Source organism: Myotis yumanensis, unplaced genomic scaffold (genome assembly GCF_028538775.1).
Source record: "Myotis yumanensis isolate MYYU_CA2020_CCGP unplaced genomic scaffold, mMyoYum1.0.hap1 SCAF_4, whole genome shotgun sequence".
In the NCBI taxonomy this organism is placed as follows: domain Eukaryota; kingdom Metazoa; phylum Chordata; class Mammalia; order Chiroptera; family Vespertilionidae; genus Myotis; species Myotis yumanensis.
The window spans coordinates 92,044,141-92,067,290 of record NW_027223755.1 but is presented as its reverse complement, the minus strand read 5'-3'; the positions used below and the strand labels follow the sequence as shown (position 1 = coordinate 92,067,290).

General features: G+C 53.2%; 1 protein-coding gene across 2 annotated transcripts in view; it reads left to right on the top strand.

Moving 5' to 3' along the window:
• The window catches only part of SNX29 (sorting nexin 29), a 445,003-nt gene extending 422,072 nt beyond the window's left edge, over positions 1–22,931 (top strand). For both annotated transcript variants that reach the window (XM_070412958.1, XM_070412961.1), the window contains one exon: positions 18,207–22,931. In XM_070412958.1, coding sequence (XP_070269059.1) covers positions 18,207–18,336 — 130 coding nt within the window. In that variant the 3' untranslated portion in view covers positions 18,337–22,931. The remainder of the gene's footprint in view (positions 1–18,206) is intronic.
• The last annotated feature ends 219 nt before the right edge of the window (positions 22,932–23,150 follow it).

Below are 23,150 nucleotides of genomic sequence, written 5' to 3'. Positions count from 1 at the left end.
ATGAAAATCCTGGGGTAGAGTTTTGACCTTATGGTACAATTGCTTTCAAGTTGTGGCCTCAGCTGTGGCTTGCACACTGGTTGCCCTGCCCAGCTCAGCACAGCTAAACCTTAGGGTTTGAGCAGAGTGCCACACTCTGGCCAATTTCCCCAGCGGGATGGCTCCGGCACCGTATCGAGACTGGACTAGCAGCAGGTGGCGTGGGAGAGCAGGTGCCCAGGACCACAGTGTCTCCTCCCACTTGGCACCTGGCAGGACCTGAACAGATACTATCAGAATTAAAAACTTAACGTGCTTTCTTCTGTGGCGTGCTCCCCATGTCTGCCCCTGCGTGTCTGCGGTGCCATCCTCTCTCTCTGGCTTGTAGGGCCCCTTACACATGCTGGACATTCCACACCTGCCTCTTCCCAGTCTGTTCGTTGTCTAAGGGAGTCATAGTGCTCAGCTCTCCCTCCATGTATTTTTGCCTATGGTGAGAGGTCTGCCCACTGCACACCCACCTGTAACGCCCCCTTTATGGTTCTCTCCACTTGACTGGTCACCGCAGCCACAGGTAGAACCACTGTAGCTTTTGCCGGATGGGAGAGTCTGGGTGACGCTTTGGAGGCAGTTACTGTTCTTATTAACGATCTCATAAAAGTATTATTATCTCCATTTTGTCTGAGAAGCATATGCGGGTTAGTCCTTGGAACTCATGTGTCAATGGCTCTCACAGTGACAGGCAGGGGCCCTGCAGGGTCAGGAATTGAGCCCCAGGGGATTCCAAGCCCACATCCCAGCATCACAAACCACCTCCTCCTAGAAGCTGGGCGTGTCCAAGGGACGTTCAGGCCTGGGACGCGGTCAGTGTGGACCAGCATGGCCCGTGCAGGCCATGTTGACTCTACGCGAACGGTTGGGTACACCAGACGGAAATCAGGGGCCTGTGGAGTTAGCCAGGAACTGAAAAGGCTGGGGCCTTGTGAGGGGGAGCACTCCACAGGGGTGGGCAGTGAGCACCATGGAGACTGCTGAGGTCCGGCTGTAAGAAGGGAAGTGAGGACTGAGAGCGAGGCATGATCCCATGAGGAGCTGGCAGGGGTATTGGAGCGAGTGAACGGGAGAATGACCGGCCCCCTTTCAGGATGGCCTTTCAGGGGCCGGGCCCTAGCCCAGTAGACGGGCACGCACAGACCGTCTGCCATGTCAGCTGCTCTAGCTCAGGAGCCAGCCCCTGACACCCACTTTGGACAGGGAGGAGCCTTGAGAGGCTCCCAGCCGGACCCCGCACAGCCCATCAGCGTCAGGGCCATTGTGGATCTTAACCTTACCATGTGCTTTGTGGCCTGAAATACTCAGAGCTGACGGCACGCTGGTGGCAGGGCAGCGTTTTTACGGACTTACCCTCTCCTTCTTGGCAAACCAGGCCAAGTGCATCTTTACTTTTCTTAACAGCATAACTCACCAAGGGACACATGCGCCATGCCTTCACCCCTGGCACCGCCTCGCTGTCATTCTCTGCACCTTCCCCTCCAGTTCAGCCACTCCCGTGGTCCAGTCTCCAAGCACAAACGAACCCTACTCTCACCTCCCCATCCGACTGATCATCACGCCCTGGGGTTGCTCTCCTTCCAACACCCTTGGTGCCTCACTGCAGTCCAGTCCTGCTGCATTCCCTCTGCCCCCAACTCCCCCCGCCCCCCCGCCTGGGAAAGAGCTGACCTCAGGATCTATATCCTGCAGCTGCACCCACCCTACCACAAAGCTCCTGTCCCTCCCGGCCCCACTGGTGATCTTTACACTCCGTCCATCCAGAGCAGGCCGCACTCCGATGGGGCCGCAGGGACCCACACGGCGGCCCTTGCCCGTTCCTCCAGCCTCCTTGTCAGAGAGCACACCCCACAGTGTCGTTACCTCACACCCTGTTTTTCAGATGGTGATAGTAGAGTTTAAGAGACTTTTCTTAGGACGAGGCTAATCTAATAATTAAGGTCATTAAAGACATTTCTTAAATAGATGATCATACAGGATATATACAAGTGGGGAAAAACATGAACAAACTCATTTAAGGCAAGTAAAGTCATAATCAAAAATTGCAGAACCTTCCCAGACACTTTAGGCCATTTTGGGGTGTTTTTTTGTTTGTTTTTCTGCAAATGCTGCTCTGTCACTGGCCACTTAGCCCAGAGGATGAGAATTTGCTGACCGATGGGCCCAGCTTGCTTCCTGCTCTAACCTGGGAGGCAGGGGTCCCGCACCAGTCCCTACACCTCCGAAGCCACGCTGGCAATAACTCACTCCCTGTGAAGCAGCCCTCACCTCCGGGTTGATGGGAGGGAGAACTAGGTAAGAGGGTGACTGGCCTGCACCTGCCACACAGCCAGCGCTCCGAGTGCCACCTGCTCTAGTTACAGACGTCACTGTCACCACCGTTCTCGGGCCCTCTCACAATACCTGTGGCATCCCTGAGCAGAATACCGATGAAAAGGAACATCACATTTCAAGGCTGTATATACAGGAAACCATTTTCACTTTGAAAGATGCACTATGAGAAATACACAGAAAATGCGGTGGGGTCACAGCTGTTTCTGTTCCCTCCTCCTACCTTTGTGTCATTGTTCTTGTTTTGTTTTTCAATAATAAGCCTGCATCACTCTTCTTCACCTTGTTTTAATGATGAGAGAGGATTCTCCACATTCCTTTGCTTCTTCCCTTTTACCTTCATTTAAGTTGTGTTTATGGGGTAGTAACGACCTGGTGGAGCTTGGAGTAGAAAAGCTTAGCACTAAATTATTAGAAACTTCTGCAGACGACAGTACATCGGAGCACCATGGACAGCGCACGCGGAAGATGAGCCCATAACACAATGTAGGTGGTAGGTTTGCACTTACCTGGGGCCAGGTGTGCCCTCTGCAGTGTGACCTGTTCGTTTTCCAAGGCCAGGACGTCGCTGCAGAAAGCATTCCTGTCCCCGACCCAGTCCTGCCACTTCCTCCCGCAGTCACATCCCAGCAGCCCCCCTGGTTCGGGCCAATCCATGTGATTGAAGCCTCGCTCAGTGGCTCGTGCGGACACTCCCCACAACACGCAGAGGTGGGCAGCCTCTCTGTCCATTGTCTACTCCGAAAGAAGTGGTCCTTAAACACTGATCTCATGCCTGCTGTGGCCTTGCTAACTGCGAGGTCTCGTTGTGGGCTCTGGGGTCACACTGCACATTCAACACTGGCCTCTGCTCCTTCCTGCTGTGGGGCTCTGGGCAAGTGACCGGCCCTCTCTGCTCTAACGCCCACATGTGTAAACCTGAGATGACAGTCAACCCGCCTCCTTCAAGGCCAGAGCAGAGACTACATGAGAATTTGTATAATTTTTAGCCCCAAACTTGACAAGCAGTGACCTCCTTTGATCCATCCAAAATAACTAAATCACCTGGTGCCTTTCGGGGTCAGAAAGTGTGGGGACCCAAAGAACTGGACACAGTCCTGCCTTTGGGGAACCCTGTTACTGCCGGAGCCATTTCTGGGTCACATCTGGATGGTGAAAGTCTTGGGACCCGATCAAACCCCAGGGCAGGAAACAGGAAATGCGGCAGAGGCCTCTTCCACCACCCACTGGATGGGGGTCCCAGAGAGAAACCTCAAAGATGTCAGAGGAGAGACAGAGCAGAGCGGGACCCCCAAGGGGCCCATTGCATAGTCCTGAACCCTGAGTGAGGCCTAGGAGTGAATTCGCCTGGACCAACCTGTCGCCTGCAGCCCTCACAACCAGCCGACGTGGGGTGGGGCCAGGCCGCCCCTCCCACCATGCAGATCTGAGGGCATCAGACATGTGGGCAGCACTCCTCTGTGTCTGCACATTCTGGGGGTAGCACCGTTCTCCAAGGTCTCCAGTCACAAATGTCATCAGAGAGCTTGGTCTCGGGGGACAGTGGCCACACCTCCTACAGATGTGTGAACCGGCTGCAGCCATATTGGAGCATCTGCTGTGCAGGGCTGGCCCCGCAGAGCAGACATTGCCTCAGTGGGGCTCTTGTGCCTGAGGAGTCTGCCCATTGAGTGTCACTTGTGGAGGAGGTTGGTGGTGCACACGGCTTGGTCCCGCTGTGTCCTGTGGCCCAGCCCAGCAGCAGTCAGGGCCTGTGCAACTCCCCCATCTAAGCCACAGAAGGCAGCTCCCAGCAAATGGAATATTGACTGGCCTTCGAAAGCCAGTTGGTAAGTGAAATGAAAAGCAGATCTCCCCCAGTGGCCATTTTCACTGATGAGTGGTTGAGACCATCAGATCGATTCCTCCCGCATGCTGGGGCTGGGACACCACGGCAGTGTGCCCAGGAGGCTCATTAAAAGGAACAGCCATGTCTGGGGCTCCTGGAAGGGGCCACTTCACAGACATGGACTCCCTTGGTGCCTTGCTGGTAGCCAGCAGCAGGGAGAAACTGATCATACCAGCGAGTTTCCGAAATGAGAACCGAGCTGGCGTCTCAGGAGCGGAAGACCTGACAGGGAGGGGCTCACTCCTCATCCCTGTAGGAGAGGGAAGACCCCCAGTGGGGCACAGGCCAGCTCCTGTGACCGACAGTTCTCAGGAGGCCGTAGCTCCTGCGGCCTTCCAGCTGAGGGCCAGGTGCAGTGCCGGCCACAGGGAAGTGATGGCCCCAGAGACGTCCCCACAGCCGGGGAGGCTGGATCTCCAGTGTTGGGGGAAGGAAGCCTCTGCATCACCTTCTCCCTGTTTCCTGCTTATTGATTTGACCTGGGTCTCCAAGACCATCCCCTCATGGACCCCAAAATGGCCCCCACAGCACCAGCTTCAAAGGACGAGACTCAGTTATCACCTGGGCGGCTTTCTCGGGGGGGGGCCTGAGCCAGGCAGCAGGTGGCCAGGGCCAAGTTCAGAAGCGGTGAAGGGAGGGGGCATTCACTAAGAACCCAGTGGTGCCATGCGGTCCTGGCATTGAATGCCATCCCTCAGCTTTATCACAAACTCTGCCAGAGAAGAGCCTGTGATACCCTTCTTCCTTTTTATTGGCTCGCGCCATTTTCTAAAACCTCCTTATTGAGATATAATTCATATACTGTATACAATTCACCTTCTTAAAGAGTACACAGATCAATAGGGTTTAGTATATTCACACATGTACACCACCGTCGCCATGATCACTCTTAGTGCATCTTCATCACTTCAAAAAGAAACCCCAACCCTTCTGCTCCCCAAACAACCACAAATGTACCTCCTGTCTCTACAGACTTTCATGTGAATGGACTCATTTACTATGTGGACCTCTCAGGCTTAGTACAAAATTGTCAAGGTTCATCCCTCTCAGGGTGTTTGTGCCTGGGCCTAAGAATTAAAATAATATAAAACAGAGTAACAGGGAAAAGCATACAGATTTATGCGCTTGTTACATGACACGGGAATCCTCATAAGAAAATGGAGACACAAAGAAATGGTCTCTGCATATCCCATACCTTCTGCTAAGAGGTACCAGGCTCAGCTCTGGTGGGAGCCGGCCTTGGTTCCCAGATTGGCCTCTCCCAGCACCTCCAAGCCCAGCACAAGTAGCAACCATCTGCAGATAACTTTGTAGCTCATGCTGGGTGGCCCAGGGCAGGGCACAGGCAGCAGCTGACCTTGACCTGCATCTTTGGGAGGCTCCAGAGCCAGTGTACCCAGGGGACAGTGACAGCCATGCCGAAGCACCACCCAACCTCCTCCACAAGTGACACACTGAATGGGCAGAATCATTGGGCACCAGAGCACCACTGAAGCAATGTCTGCTCCATGGGGCCCGCCCCTGCACAACAGATGCTCCAATGTGGTTGCAGCCAGTTCTCTCAGCTGATTGGCCTGGGGGTAAATCCCTCCCATGGATGTTCCAACAGCAATCAGGACTCAACTACAAAAGGAGGGGCAAACCTCGAGTGCCTGGCTCAAGTAACTGAGAAGGCTGTGCCACTGGACCCTATAGGACACCTACTACCTAGGCCACTCTACTGGACTGGAGACATAACAGCTCCACCTAATACAAAGAAACAAACACAGGGAGGCAGCCAAAATGAGGAGACAAAAAAACAACACACGTCCCAAATGAAAGAACAGAACAAAACTCCAGAAAAAGAACTAAACACAATGGACATATGCAATCTACCAGATGCAGAGTTCAAAACACTGGTTATAAGGATGCTCGATGAACTTAGAACTTCAACAAAGAGATAGGAAATATATAAAAACAGACATAGAAAACATAAAAAAGAACCAGTCATAAATGAAGAATACACTAACTGAAATGAAGAATGCATTACAGGGAACCAGCAGTGGAGTAGATGAAGTAGAGGATCAAATCAGCAATTTGGAAGATAAGGAAGTGGAAAACATCCAATCAGAACAGCTAGAAGAAAAGAGTCCCCACAAAAATGAGAATAAAGAGTCTCTGGGACAACCTCAAGAGCCAACATTAGCATCATGGAGGGAGAAAGAGAGAACAAGGAATTGAAAACCTATTTGAAAAAATAATGACTTCAAACTTCCTTAACCTGATAAAAGAAATAGACTAACAAGTACAGGAAGCACAGAGAGTCCCAAACAAGATGAACCCAAAGAGGCCCACACCTGACACATCATAATTAAAATGCCAAAGGTTACAGATGAAGAGAGAATCTTAAAAGCAGCAAGAGAAAAGCGTTAGTTACCTACAAGGGTGTACCCATACGACTGTCAGCTGATTCTCAACAGAAACTTTGTGGGCAAGAAGGGAGTGGCAAGAAATATTCAAAGTGATAAAAAGCAGGACCTACAACCAAGATCACTCTACCCAGCAAAGCTATCATTTAGAATTGAAGGCCAGATAAAGAGCTTCACAGACAAGAAAAAGCTAAAGGAGTTCATCACCACCAAACCAGTATTATATGAAATGTTAAAGGGTCTTCTTTAAAAAAAAAAAAGATTTTGAAATATGAATAATAAAATGACAATACGTACATCAACAATTACTTTAAATGCAATTTGATTACATATTACAAAAGACATAAGGTAGCTTAATAACAAAACAAGAGCCTTCAAAACAAGAACCTTCCATATGCTGTCCACAGAACAATTCAGATAGAAAGACACCCATAAACTGAAAGGGATGGTAAAAGATATCTCGTGAAAATGAAAATGTATAAATAAGCTGGGGTAGCAATGTCTATACCAGACAAAATAGACTTTAAACAAAGGCTGTAATAAGGGATAAAGACGGACCCTACAAGCCCACTTCTGGGTATTTAAAAATCCCAAAACAGTAAGTTTAAAAAAGACGCACAGCCATCTGTTCATTGCAGCATTATTTACAAGAGCCATGATATGGGAGCAGCCTCAGTAAAGAAGTGGCGCGTATACACAATGAATGTGACTCAGCCATTTAAAAAGAATGAAATCGCCGTCTGCAACAACATGGATGGACCTAGAGAGTATTGGCTGAGGGAAATAAGTCAGACAGAGGAAGACATGCCATAATTCCACTGATATGTGCAATATAAACAATAAATGAGTGAACAAGCAGAACAGAAACAGACTCACAGAGACCATCCTGACAGTTGCCAGATGGGAGGGAGCTTGGGGGGATGGGTGAAAAAGGTGAGGGATTGAAGTGCACATTGGTAGTTAGTCGCAGGGATGGAAAGTACAGCATAGGGAATAGTAATAGTGTAATAACTATGTGTGGTGCCAGGTGGGTACGAGCTTTATCAGGATGATCACTTCACACGTTATATAAATGTCTGATCACTGGGGTGTACACCTGAAACTAATAATATCTAATAATACTGTATGTCAACTGTAACTGAAAAGTAAAAATTTATTTAAACAAAAACCAAAGCGGCTGCACCCTTTTACACTCGCACCAGCAGATTTCTCCTCGTCCTCACCAGCACTTGCTATTGTGTGACCTATTGAGAGCAGCCCCTAGTGCAGTGGCTCTCAACCTTGGCTGCACATTAGAATCACCTGGGAATCTTTTTAAAATCCTGATTTCTGGGCCTTATCCTCCGGAAATTCTGTTTCTTTGTTATGGGGTGGGGCCACAACATTAGCAACAAAGAAACAGAATTTCCAGAGGATGAGGCCCAGAAATCAGGATTTTAAAGAGATTCTCAGGTGATTCTAATGTGCAGGCAAGGTTGAGAACTGCTCTAGTGGGTGTGAAGTGGTGTCTGATGACTAATGATGTTGAGTATCTTTTCATATTCTGACTGGTCATTTGTATATCTTCTTTGGAGAAATGGCTGTCAAACCCTTTGTCCATGTTTAACCCTTTGCACTCCGCTGTCCCCTCTCAGGGGACATCGGAATTCTAGCATATCACTCGGATGTCCCCTCTCAGGGGACATTGCAGTTTATTAGTGATTACGGGGAATTGAGTTATTTCAACGCAACTTTTTGAGACATGCATGTTTCCCTGAAGTTTTATTTTGAAATGGCACAAAGAAATTAAATCAAAATATCGTAAAATTACTAAGATATATACAAGAAATGTCAGCGGGTTTTGTGTTGGATTAAACAATAAACTACATATTCCCGATGTGGGACAAAGAAAACGGGACTGCATTGTGTGTTCTAACAGGAAAACACCTGGTGGCAGGCGTCAAACCACTTATTACTGTCAAACATGCACTAATCAGCCTGCAATGCATATTGGGGAGTGTTACAAAACTTATCATACTGTACAAAATTATAAACAATAAAATATTGGTTTTTTTGCAAATATACATTCCTCTATGTCACCCAATTCATATAAGTCCAATATCATAATACGTTACTTGGTTCCAAAATTATACTAAATAATACGAGGGTCTGTAAATGCACGTTTCCGCCGCAAAGTAGCGTCGAGTAGCTGGTAGCCAATGTCCAGAATGGTTCGGAGTGCAAAGGGTTAAATTGCCATTTATCTTTTTACTGTGATCTCGTCTTACATGTGAGAAATCGAGTCCAGTGGAGCATCAGCGACCTGTCCAGGTAGCTCAGCTCATAATCAACCAAGTCAAAGATTTCTGTCCCCAGCGCCCTGCCCTTTCTACCCCGGGAAGGAGAGGTCACTGTCTCCCAGAGACCCAGGCCGATGGGAGGCGCTCACTCATGCTGGGAAAGCGGGAATGTAAAAAGACGGCCTTTTCCAGCCAAGCTTATTGAGATTGAGGTATAACTTATGTGGTCAGATTTCCCCTTTTTATTATTATACAGTTCTGTGTGTGTTGGCAAATGCATGGAGTCATGCACCAGCACCAGCACCATGAGCCGGAACAGCTCCCTCACCCCAGCATTCCCTAGGGCCCGGCTCTGGACAGCCCCTCGCGCTCTCCACCTGCCCTCGCCCCTGCAGCGTGGCCTTTTCCAGGCGTCACAAGTGGAGTCAGACGGTGCAGCCTTTGAGCCTGGCTCCTTCCATGGAGCATGATGCCTCTGAGGTGCATCTAACCTGCCCAAAACACACATTGTGAAGAAGAGAACACTCACCCTGCCTTTGGGTGGAAAGTGAACCATGGTGATACATTAGAAATGTCTTTTTTTATTGTTTTAATGTGTATTAAACCCATGTTTATGTATTTTTACATACAGGCCAAAGGTATTTAAAGATACATCTTGCCTATTACATGGGGATATGCCGATGTGGGGAAGCAGGAAGGAGAGCGTAAGAGATGACAGAGGTGTAATCTAGGGACACTGCACATGTCCTCGTCACAGCCCTGGCACAAGGGCCCGGGCCTCAGTCCTGGCCACTTCCCATAAGAATGCGGGGCCCCCACAAGTGGCCTCACCTTCACACTGACCTGGGGGCCGGGGGAGCATTCGGGTCACCTAGACAGTGGTTCTGAGATCCTGAGGCCTGGAGCCCATCCCGACAGCCTCTTCCGCGTGAAGACAGTGCAGATGCTGAGGGAGTGGCCTTTATTCTGAGAGCCTGTGCTTTCTATCACGTTGGCATCAGCGACAGTGCAGATAGGGGCAGCTGGGCTGTGGAATGTGTGTCATGTCCTTAGTTGGCAAGTGTGGCACCTAAAGTGGTCGTGCATATTGGTCACAGAAGTGACCCAGTGACGGGGAAACTGCCCAAGTCTGAATGTCATGAATTTTGTTCCCATGGAAACGCTGAGCCCTGGCTCACCACTGGCTGAGTGGTCTCACCTCTGGAAAGTGGATCAGCAGAGGGCGTGGACCTCACCTGTCTGCCATCTCATGGCCTTCCTGGCCCAAACACTGCCCTGCATCCAACTGCAGCTTCACCACAGCCCGTCTTTCTCCTCCTGGGGCCTGTTCCAGGCCGTCCTCTGCTCGGAAGCCCTTTCCTTCCGGTCCTCACTGAGCCCTCCTCATCCCTCGGTGCTCGGTCCTCCCAGCTCCCTCTGTCCCCAGCGCCGTGCTTGGCTTGTGTGGTCGCTGTGTTCCCTGCCCGCCCCCCAGTCAGATCCCTAGTCTGAGCAGCTTGAAGGCCAGAGCTGAGTCTGTGATCTTCCCAGAGCCCGGCACCAGGTCCAGCCCCGGCCCGGGAACAGTGCTTGTCACCAGGTCTTCATGATGGCAGCCCCACAGTTCTCTCGCCCTCGTCGCTGACAGACACATCCTAAGGCTGACTGCCCGCTTGTTGGCCGACATTTCTTCAAGTTGTCTCCAAGCCCCCCACCGAATACCACCCCTCTCCATCTCCGGAGCTCCGCGGCCCTGCTAGGACACGAGACCACCTCAGGTGGATCCAGACCAAGAGGCTGGTTGTGTTCCAGAAATGGCCTCGCAGCCACTCCCCCGGCCGACGATGGAGGGCGTTGAGGAGGTGGCTCTGGGGAAGAGGGAATGGGAGGTTTGGGAATTCGCTGTATTTCAGTAGTTTGTAAAGTCTTTGTAAAAAGCCTCTACCGGGTCCCTTGATATGTTGATGGCACGCAACCCAACCCAGGTTCCGAAGATTCTGCCAGACTTCCCATGCTGCTCGCATTCTTGTCAGTTATCTCAGGGCCTCGAAAGAGCCACCACGATTCCTAACGCTAACAGGCTCAAGACGTATGTGCCCACGATACGTGAATGGCAGGCAGGACCGGCACCATCCCCATTTCACAGGTCAGAGAACTGAGTCTTGGGAGGGTTGTGCATCTTCCCAAGGTCCTAACCCGTCTAACGGAGGAACGCAGGTTTTCTGACTCGGAATACGGAGTTCAGTCAATGACTGCATGGCCTTTGGAAATCCCTTCTGGGGGATGGGGCCTTTCCTGCCGTCCAGACCCCCCTTTCTTGTCTGTAAAATTGGGGCAGACACAGCGCGGCACTGAGCAGTCAGGAGAGTCGGGAATGCAGTGGTGCTTTGCTCACCGGCTCGGCTCTTGCCCAGCCCCAGAGCCACAAGCCACCGTGTCACAGAAGCACAGGCTGCTGGGGAAGAGACAGCTACTTCCTCCGTGGCCTGATGCTGGAGCGGCGGGTAAACCGGCACTGCCCCTCCCTAGGTCTCACCAGGGCGCGAGGCAGGGAGTTGGCGCTAACACGGGCTGTGAGGAGTGAGAATTTAATTTCGAAGACAGAGAAGGTGATGGGATTGGAGGCAGCGGCTGCAGGGCTCCAGTGAGCCCTAGTTAAAAAAAAAAAATCAATAGCCCTTATTTAAGTCTTTCCTCATCAACCTGAGGTCTTCCCTCTGCCTTGGAACTTCCCGCACATGCCCTGGGCTCTGTGGATGCACCCCGGGCCTGGCCAAGGCTCCTCCTCTTCCTCCATCCCCCAGACCCCTCCCCCACCAGGCTGCACACACCCACAACCCCATGCCTGCAGGTACTACTCTTAAACCCCAGGAATGTAACATGTACTCTACCCTCTTGGCAAATGTTAAGTGTACCACACATTACTGTTGGCTGTGGGTACCATGCTATGTGACATCTCTAAAGCTTATTCTTGCTCAACTGAAACCCTGTGGCTGTTGATTAGTAACTCCCCACCCTCACCTCTCCCCGCCTCTAGCCACCACTACTCCAGCCTTTGATTCTGTGAGTTTGACTCTTAGACACAATGTTGAGGTATTTGTCCTTCTGTGACGGGCTCGGTTCACTCAGCACAGTGTCCTCCGAGTTGTCACACAGACTGACTGTCCCACTGTGTGCACACATCACACTTGCTTTATCCACTTGCCCACCCAGGGGTTGGGGGATTTTCGAATCTCGGCTGTTGTGAATAATGCTGCAGTGAGTAGGAGGGCAGAGATCTCCCTGAGATCCCGATTTCAGTTCTTAGGATAAAACCCAGCAGTGGGATAGCTGGGTCGGAAGGCAGTCCCTTTTGTGAGTTTTGAGGCGCCTCCACACTGTTGGCGAGAGCGGCGGCACCGTTTTGCTTTCCCACCGAGTCTGCCACGCCCTCACCGACAGTCGCTGTCCTGTTTTCTAGATACCAGCCATCCTGACAGGTGTGAGGCAGTATCACTGTGGTTTTGCATTTCTCTGTTTTAAAAATAGGCCAAGGACTTGAGTAGACATTTTTTTCCAAAGAAGACATGCAAATGGCCCACAGGTCCATGAAACTATTAGATGGTTTTTGACCTGGAAAATAAATGTCAGTTTCGTGTGGTTTGGCCTCATATGTGCCAATGAGTCCTGTCCCCACTCTCTTCGCTCCAGCTCAGCGCTTTCAACAGCACCAGCCCTGCTCGTCAGCTGCCCTGTCACCCATCACCCACTAGTTATGGACCCGCCACAGCGTCTGCACTCAGCTGGCCCCAGCTGGCTCATCTTCCGGGAGCCTCGGCGCCATCCACTCTCCTGTTCGTGGGAATTATCACAATAGTCCTGCCCACTCACCCAACCACAGTGGGCTTAGCTCCTTGTCACTGCTGCTCTGACCTTTAGACTGAGCTGTGCCTGGCACCCCCCCCCCCCCCCGCCCCCCGCCATTCCAGTCCACCCTGGGTACCAGCTGCACTCACTGAGTCAGCCGTGGGTGTTTGACAGCCCCAAGGTCAGTCCTGCTTCCAGGGAGGGAAGTCACTGGGCCCACACAGCCACCACAGGGCTGTAGCCTTCAGGCAAATCTAAAGAGCCCTCTCACGGCGAACCATCCAACTCCCACTGCCCGTCCTTCTCGCTCTTCCCCTCCAGGAAGCCCTCTCACTGCCTGTGCTCAGCACCCTGTGTTCCCGGTGTGAAGCAGCCACCGTGTTCCACTGTCACAGTCTGCTCTGGGCCCACCCTGCCTGCTCCCCAACGAGGCTGTGGACTCCTCAGACTCCTGTTCACCTCTGTACACCAGGGCCTCGCATGGCACCTGGCAAAGCCCACAGTTCTGAGTGGTTATTGTCCCAGCTTTATCCACATAACGCTCACAACCACCCACCTTTGTTACAGCAGCAAGAGCAGGGAACTTATCTAAGGAAATGCGGCTGGCAGGTGGCTTTGCATGGGTTCACTCTCGTCCCTGTCACAGCACTGATCATCGTCCCCATGGGACAGACAAAGGAATGAGTCTCAAAGACAGCAGGGCCGTGACTGGATGCGGGCAGCTGGCTCAGAGCCCCGTCCTGCCCCCTGCCCCAGGCTGCCTTCCCACACAGTCGGTGCCATTGGTTGAAAAACAAAATGAAGTGGCCGCTGTCCTTGGCCCCATTGACTTGTGACTCTCCCTCCCCAAAAGCCACTAAGTCAGGCCCAGTGGCTCTGGTCACAGCAAGCAGGGCTCATCCTGCCTGCCTGTCACGCCCAGTGATGGCCAAGGCTTAGGGTCGGGCCCCATGCGAGGGGGGTGGTTTAAAGGACACTTACACGTAAGCCCACCTACGCAGGGCGAGGGGACATTCCTTCCAGCATCTTCCACCCGTCCTCCGGGGCGCTCAGGGAGGAAGAGGCATTGGTAACACGGAAAGGAGAAAGGGCCTGTTGTCTCTGGGCTCTCGGTAAATGCCCTTCTGAAGGAGGACCGAGCGGCGAGCAGCTGGACTGGCCTGGCCGCAGAAATGGCTCTCGGGAGGGGGACTCCATCCTGGTCAAAGTCAGATGTTTCCTTCCCTTCCGCGCTCAGAAGGAAAGCACACCCAGGCTCCCAGGGCAACGGGTAATAGCAGAGGGATTTCATCTGTCGTCATACTGAGCTACCGTCCCCAACTCAACACAAGGGGAGTCTCACTGAGCACAGTGGCCGCGTCCCTGGAGAGGCGTGAAAATCAGATCATCCTAAACAGAACCGCCCCTAAGACCAGGGAAGGAACCCTGCGGGGTCACACTTCCTTTTGGGTGTGTCTCATTCCCTCCCTCAGCTGGACTGGGCTTGGATGAGCCGGATCTGCCACCTACTCCCCGGGAGGCCTGGCCCTGAGCCCAGGGCCCGTCCATAGGTGATTCTCTGCCTGTAGAGCCCGGTGTGGCTCAGGACGCAGTGGGGAGCCCTGGCACGGAGCCCGGGGACAGGAGAGTGAGCTCATCTTAATTAGATTTGTTTTTTAAAGTGTTTTGGTCCAGTGAGATATTTATTATACAAGTCTTTTTCTTATTTCTCCTATTTTGTACCAGCTGTAATCTCTCCACTTCCTATTCAAATCTCAGTCTGTGCAGCAAAGGAAACCTCAACAAAATGACAAAATGAAATGACAACCTACTGAATGGGAGAAGGCACTCGCCAATGATACATCCATTAAGGAGTTAATACCCAAAATACTTACTAGTAAGGAACTCATATGACTAAACTCCAAAAACAATCTGATTAGAAATGGGCAGAAGACCCGAATAGACATTTCTCCAAAGAGGACACACAGACAGCCAATAGACATATGAAAAGATGTTCAATGTCACTAACAGGAAATGCAAATTAAGACCACACATATCACCTCCCACCTGTCAGAATGGCTGCCTTCAATAAATCAACAAACGACAGTGTTGGTGAGGAGGTGGAGAGAAAACCCTTGTGCACTGTTGGTGGGAATGCAGACTGGTGCAGCCACCAAGGAAAACAGTATGGAGGTTCCTCAAAAAATTAAAAATAACACTTCTACATGATCCAGCAAGCCCACTTCTGGGTATTTATCTGAAGAAATTAAAAAGACATATGCACCCATATGTTCATTGCAGCATTATTTGCAATAGCCATGCTATAGAAACAACCTGAATGTCCATCAGTAGACAGGTTAAGAAGAGAATATGACTCTTGTACTGAGTGAAATATGTCAAACACAGAAAGACAAATACCACATGATTTCACTTATATGTGGAATCTACTAGTAAAACAAACAAAATCTATATATATAAAAGCCTAATATGCAAAGTGTCCCCTTGGGAGTTCGACCCATCGGGAGTTTGATCGCTCACTATGATGCGCACTGACCACGATAGGGCGGCGTGGAACAAAGGGAGGCCCTGGCCGGCAGCTGCTAGGGACCTTACCCGTGCACGAATTTTATGCACTGGGCCTCTAGTAAATAGATAAAAACAAACAGACTCATAGGTACAGAGAACAAAGTAATGGTTGCCAGAGGGGAGAGGACTTGGGAGACTGGGAGAAAAGGTGAAGGGATTAAGATGTACAAATTGCCAGGTATAAAAACAGTCACAGGGATGTTAAGTACAGCATAGAAAATATAGTCGATAATATTGTAATAACTATGTATGGTGTCAGGTGGTTGTAGATTTATGGGTGAGCACTTCATAAGGCATATAAATGTCTAATGACTATGTTTTACACCTCGAACTAATATAATATTGTATGTCAACTATAATTGAAAAGTAAAAAAAGTTAAAAAAAAGAAAATGCACAGATTAGCAGCACCTAAGCCACCAATGAAATATTTTGCTGTACTTTAAAGTGTTTCAAACCAAAATATTCACAAAGGTTCATTGGAGTAAGGACTGTTCAGTTATACAACGTTAAGAAGTAACGATAATAAATGCTGGTAAAAAGGAAGGAAAGAAGCATCTGTGCTAGGCAGAATAATGACCCCCAAAATGCCTGCACCCTGCTCCCTGGGACCCGTGAATGTGCCCCTTTCCATGGCAAAGGGGACCCCGCAGCTGTGACTCAGGGTCTCGGAAGAGGGAGGTTACCCAGGCCCGGTGTGGTCACAGGGTCCTTAGAGGGGGGAAGGTCGGGGTACTGCACTGCGGCTTTGGTGATGGAGACCGCCAGCTGGAGGTGCCGGAAAAGGTGGGGAAACAGATGCGCCCTGACTTCCACCCTGGAAGTCCCGTTCTGGGTGCCTGCCCTCCAGGACTGTAGGACAGTGCATCACAGCTGTGTGGTCCTGAGCCAATAAGTGTGTGACAGTGTGTGACGGTAGCCGTGGGAGGTCAGAGTTCACCAGCCCAGTGCTCACAGCCACAGCCCATCCTCCGAGTGCGCCCTGGGCCCAGACCACTGGCCCTCCAGCCCACCCTCTGCCCAGCACGCAGGAGCCACTTAAAACACAACCAGATTGTGGGCTCCCCGAGGCCTTCAGCTGCACCCTTCACTCCCTGTCCCTCTCGGGGCACTTCCTGCCATCTTCAGGCAGCTGGCCCCTCAGGGGGGCTCTGGCTGCATTTGTAACCTAAACCTTTATACTATACTAGAGGCCTGGGGCACGGATTCATGCATCAGTGGGGTCCCTGAGCCTGGCTGCACCCTCTAACAATCTGGGACCCCTTGGGGGATGTGGGACGGCCAGTTTTGGGATCGGAACCAGCAGTCCAACATCCCCTGAGGGATGTAGTAGTGCGTGAAGCGGCAGGCAGCCAAGGAGGAGCCCGAGTCCGTGCTGGGTGCCACACTGCTCCCGCTCAATCCGGCCCCACTGTGCCTGTCACTGCTGCCGCTCGGTAGTGCCGCCGCAGCGTGCTCACCAGCTGTGAGCCCGGCGTCTGGAGCCCAGTGGTCAGCTGAGCGGCGGCGCTACCACTGTGGGAGCACACTGAGCTCCTGTGTTGAGTGTCTGCCCCCTGGTGGTCAGTGCACGTCACAGTGACCTGTCGAACGGTCATTCGGTAGTTCAGTCATTTAGGCTTTTATATATATAGATGACATGCAAACACCTCTGTGAGCTCCAGGGCCAGGAGAACCTGCTTTGTTCCCCGTTCCATCCTCCGTGCCTGGGACAGTGCTTCCCACTGTGTGTTCGAGAGAGATCCTGGGATGAATGTCCTGCAGGGTTTCCCTGTACATGGTAGGGTATGCCCTCCCTAAAAGAGTGTTTTAAGTCCTGTCCTTAGAAACTCACAGATCACAGCATCGCATAGGTCCACTCTGCGCCACCTCCTGTCTGGTCGCCCAGAACTACAATGTCGGCTGTGAGTGCTGCTGCACGTCCCCTCACGTTTTTATCCACGTGTGCACCATTGTCTCCCTTCCCTCCCACATGAACCCACGACCCTTTTCCCATGCGGATACGCCACGCCTCTGAGGCCGGGTGGGAACACGGACACCCTGCGTGGTGTCCAGACTGACATCACCACTCCGTGTGCTCCATTTCCCCGAGCTCCACCTCTCACGTGTTGCTCGAGAAATACTGTGTTTTCCCTTCCCTCGTCTCATGACAGGACCTTGACCACGTGCCCAGGTCACGCACAGGACAGCGATCTCTTGAGAACCATGCAGCTCCCTCACTCACATCTGCAGCTGCGGGAGCCCTGTAACCCAGGTCCTCGAATGTTGCTTCTCTTTCTCTTTCTCTACAACCTACTCTTCGGCCTTTTCTGAGGCTCCAGCCGGCAGCCGAGCCAGGAGGCCCCGGACCCCACTTGGTTGTAGCTGCGCCCTCATCGCAGGCTCTACGGGTGGGTCAGCACATGCGCTCCTGTCGCCTCTTCACCGCCCCGCGCCCCGTGTGTGATAACCAGTCAGTGACCCCCTGGGAGGAGGCCCTTATTCGACACTGGCATCTGCCTTGACTACCCTCTTAGGATGAATTCTCCCAGCCCCTCCCATGTCTGTGCTGCACCTCTCGACTGTGCGTGCAGTGTGTCCACAGCATTCTCTCTTCTCGGACTGGAATGTGCCTTTGCTGGAAGATCAGTGAAAAAGGGGTGGAGTGTGGGGAGGGGTGAAGGCCGTGGCTGGTACCTTCTCTCACAGCCTTTAAACACGGTCCAGAGCTGGTGGCCCCACAGCTGTGCTTTGGAAAGAGAAAGTGTACCTAACAGTGTGGCCTCTCGGTGTCTCTGTGTTGCATCACCAGCCAGCTGGGCAGCAGCTGTCAGTGAGCCCTGCTCCGCTGTCCTGTCCCTGCACTCGGAGCCCCACTTAACCCTTCTCCCCTCTTCTTACAGTGACGCCGCCCCGCCCGGAGAGCCACTGAACAAGAGCAGCCGGCCCAGGGTGGCCTCCCGCTTCCCCAAGCTGTCCCGCAGCCACCCCAGGGAGACGCGCAACGTGGAGCCCCAGAGCGGCGACCTCTGACCTCCGTGGACTCCCAGACTCAGCCTCCGTGCTGTGCTGCTGCCTCCCCGGCCACCTGCTCCCAGTCCGGCCACAGCAGCCGGACCTGCCACCTGGAGTGACAGCCACACGCACCGGTGAACCTGAGAGCACACCTTCCACCGGTCACATGGCACCGATTAAACTGGTCAGACGTGGACACGTGGGCACCACTCTCCCGGGTCTGCCCAAGCAGCCAGGCTTCCTCCTCTCCCTCCAGCCCAGGGGCCGGCAGAGGGCCAGTTGGGCGTGGAGCCCCTGGTTCCCACAGAAACGGCCTCTTGGCTTTTCCCGCTGGGAGCTGGAATGACTGTTACAGTCTTTCTTTCTCTTTTTCCTGCAACTGCCTGCTGCAGCCTGCGGCCCAACGGGGGCGGTTTCCTTGCCGTTTTACTCCCCACCAGTAGCCATTAGACACGACCCCTTGTTAGTGCCCCATGGCCAGCCTCAGCTCTGCAGCTTCTCCCACAGGAGACCCCGGGGCCTGTGTGAGAAGGAGCCCGTCGGCGATGCTGAACTGTGGTTCCCGGGTGACGCCTGGCTTCTGGGAGGAGTGGCCCCCAGGAAACCCAAGGCCCCTGATCCACAGGCACTTTGTGAGGTTTGAGGGACCTCACCCAGCCAGCCATCGGTGGCAACATGGTGCCCCCACGGTGGAGCACCCTGGGCTGCCCAGGAATCGGTGGCTTTGCCTTCCCAGCCGAGAGGCCTTGGGCTGTGAGAGACTTGGTTCTGCAGAGGCTCTTAGGCCCTCGGCCTGCAGGCCTGGCCCCCAAGCTCGTGGGCCGCCGCATGGCTCGCTGTGAACTGGGGCGCACGTCCACCTTGAACAGATCATGATCATTCCCTAAGACAGACTGGAGGGCACCAGGCCCCTGAGCCCCTAGACTGATAAAATGAGAGTGTGGCCTCCCCCCGGTCCCCCCCAGCATTCCAAGTCAGACCCTCCCGGGCCAGGGCCGCCGGCTGTGCAGAATCATGGACTTGCCTCTCCCCTGGGCGCAAGCACTGTGAGGAGGAGGCTGCATTTCTGGGAGATACTAGAAAGCAGATGTGAAGTTGTTTGTAAAGAGACTGCGCGGGGATACGCGAAACCTGAGGACAGATCCGTAGGGAACTGGATGACAAACGTGTGAAGGACGGTCAGTGGAGCTAACCACCTCTGCGTCCCGGAGCCCTCAGCTCCACTCAGACCTCAGGGGGCCCAGGTGGGCTGTCCCTGGGAAGAAACCTGTGCAGGGTATTAAAGGTGCCCCGTGGACAGGAGAGCCACCTCCTGTGTACAGCCGCACAGCCCGCAGAGCTATAGGCCTGACTCCCTTCTGGGGACAGCCAGGTGGGCCAAGGGCCTGCTGTTCTCAGGGCGGCAGGGGACCCTGCAGTCAGTCCAGGATCAACCTTCTCCTTCGTTTCAACTCGCCCCACTGCGCCCCATCCGCTGCAGCTGCTCTGGACAGAGCCACCCTCCGAAATGGGCAGGGTGCCCCACTCCAGCTGCCCCGCGCCACACGCTGTCTGCTCCACCTCCGTCGTCGTGACGGAGCCGAGAGACTTTCCAGCACTGCCGTCTGGACAGCAGAGCCTGCTCCCCGACATCTCTCCTTCTGGTCGTGTCAGCACCCACCTCCGGCGGCCCCACCCGGGACCACGGACTCTGACCAGCAGCCTTTGCCGGCACCTGCCCCAAAACACGTCCGCATGCGATCCTCCAGGAACCTGCTCCCACAGCCAGGCGGACAGGTGCTCAGCCTGTATTCAAACAGGAGAAACCCTGCCTCCCATCTTCCGAAGCTGAATTTTTCATGGAAAACTCGCCCTGCTCTCCCACTGGTTGTAAAAGCACATTCCTAGGGCCACATGGGAACTTCGCTGCTTGCTCGTTGTACCCTGTTTTGTGATCATGCAGAAACCCTGGAATCACCTTTAACGTACAGACACCCCTAATTTTAGCTCAGATATGCATGTGACATGCACATTACAGCAACTCCTCAGAGCCTTAACTTTGGAAACAGACTGTCCTGCAGTGATTTAGTCCATTCAGCTGCTGTGCGTGTGGAAGGAGGGACTTCCCTATTCCCAGAGCAGGAAGACAGACCCCAGGCCCAGCCAGGTGCACAGATGCCAGCCTCTCGGGACTTTCCCCTGCGCTTCAACCCAGATCCACTTCCGAGGGCAGGCTGCCGACCCCCCTGCGCACACCCCCCAGCCCGTGACCATCCGCAGAAAGGACGGCCCGCAGTTGGCTCGGCATGGCTGGCTCCAGCTCAGCATCCATCCCCGGCGCACGGCTCCGTGTGAGGGACAGGCAGTCCCTCGCAGTGCGCCGAGCCGCAGTTAGAACAGCCCAGCGTTTGTCCAGTCGGGCCCTGGGGGAGGAGGTGGCTCTCCTGTCCACAGTGGCACCTTTAATACCCAACAGCTGGGCACATTGGGGTCACATGGTTACAAACGGGGTCACCTGATTGAGGAGTGAAGACAGGATACCATCATAGGAAACCTAGTGGGAAGGGTAATGGGGGGGGGGGATGTGGGCGTGGCCTAATCATAGAGCTCGGCTCTGTCCTGGCTGGGAGCTTATTAAGATGAGTCCTTTGATAACCACTGGAATTTACCAGGGTGGCAGGTTGTGTGTTGTGCCTATAACAAAACAGAGGCAATGAAAGCTGATCACGTCGTAGGATCGTAGGATCGATTCCATCATTGCTACCAGTGCACGAGGCAGCAGGCCCTGGAAGCCCAGTAGTGAGTCCCCAGGTTTGGAGCCAGCACACCGCCCGCCAGCCAGGTGACGAGACGCAGCACTGCCGGCTTCCAGCACCGGTGTGGCCTCAAGCTGGTGGCCTCCTTTTTCTCTGGGTATCACATGGGACAGGTTGCCCACCTAAGCACCGGGGTCCCAGGTCCCAGGCCTCAGCCCACCCCACCTGCTCGTGGTGGCAGCCCAGAGGTGCCGGCCGCCCCTCACCTGGGGCCAGGCCTGTTTTCTGGGTCCCAGCAGGGCCTTTTAACTAGTCCCTCCAGAGTCCTTCCTTCCTCTTGGTTCCTCTGCACCAGCCCAGCGTCCGTCCACCGGGAGGCACTTACACCTTGGCAGGCATGTAACTGACTGTAAAGAACAGGCTGGCTTTCAGCCTCGCCCTGAGGATGGGTGTGCCCACCTGCCTGAGAAGGGCCCTGCCAGCGGCCACACCTGCCAGGACATCGGTCTGGCTAAGGTACCTCCTAGACGGGCACACCACCTGTCTGGACCTCTCCCTGGCGGTTCCCTCGGGACGTGGTGCGCACTGGATGGCGCCCCAGCCTGCAGGCCGGGCCTGGCAGAGGGCCCTTCCCTGAGCAGTGTCTGCCTCTGAGCAAGGGGTTTGCAGCGATCATGTTTCAAATATTGTGCATTGTTTCATTAAAGCTAACCTTAAATATTTGCTGTTCAGATTAGCTTCTGTGCTATTTTTGCACAATTGTAGCACTGTATATTTTATCTCAGATTTCCGTGCCAAAAGTTCGTTTTCATGTTTCTGTAGCACGCGGTCTTAATTATGTTTTAAGCTAAAACATCAGCTCTGGAATCTACAGGCATGAGGGTGGAGGCCGACGAGCCCGAGCTCTGAGCGAACGCCCTGCTCAGCCCGCAGGCCCTGGAGCAGCCTCCGTGGTCCTCTCCTGACTTCTCACCGTTTCCGCCAGGACACTGCCAATGGATGCTCCTGACTTCAGTCACGGAGCCCTAAGGCCATGTTGAGTGGCTTCCCGACCGACCCAGTCAGCTTCTTTAGGAAAAAGTCTGATTTCTCTAAACGATGGCGCCTGGACGACCGTCCACGGTAGAGAATGCTGGAGTCATTAGCATTTCAATGTCCAGGGGTCAGTTCTTACCGGCCCGTGAACATCTTCCCGTCAAAACTGGGAAACCACTAGCTGACCTGTCCAGGCTGCCACCTGCCCATGGGGCCGCTCAGGTCACCTCTGGCCACGTGAGCTGTGGAGGGAGAGGCCACTCGCTCACCCTCACGACTGTTTCCACCCAGAGACCAGACAGGAGCTGCCCGTGCGAAGTCCGGGGCCAGGGACTCAGGAGGAGAGCAGAGTGCTGACCACTCTGACCCAGCCCGGGGGCGGTTTCTAGGGGTGAGGGGTGGGGCTGACTATTATCTGGATTCATCCTGACCGTCTTCACCTCTGCAGCCTTAGCTCCACCCCCTGCACAGCTGCTCAGTAAGCACGGCTTGACTCATTAGATACTGACTTCGGGGAGGAGGGGCTGTGGGTGCAGGGGCCACTGTGCGAGGCCTCAGCCTGGGTCCCCGGGACGCCGTCGGGGGTAATACGGCAACGATGTGGAGCCGGGCTACTGTCGGTGCCCAGGCCTGGATGCGGGCGGGCTCGCTCTGAAACGTGTAGTATTATCGTAACTACCCTGTTATGTTAAGGTTTACATGATAGAATTTTTAAACAAATGTGTTTAATTTTCTAAAATCTCTTGTATTAAAATTTTCTTTTGGAACAAGCTGTGGTAATTTTGTTACAATCTGGTGGAGATACACCTCTTTACAATGATAAATAAAAACGGTGACATTTTATACATGAAGTACTCAGTTCATGGCCTCTGCTCTTCGCCTCCGTTCCTGTCCGCAGCGGGAGAGGGGGTTTTCGGGCGTTATAAACACCTCTGAAAGCCACTCACCATTTGACATGATGCCCGGGAGAGGATTTGACAGGACTAACAGTTTAATTTGAAGTGAAGCAAAGTTTCACCTGATGTATTAGGCAGAGCTGTACAAGCTGGACAGAGAAATCAA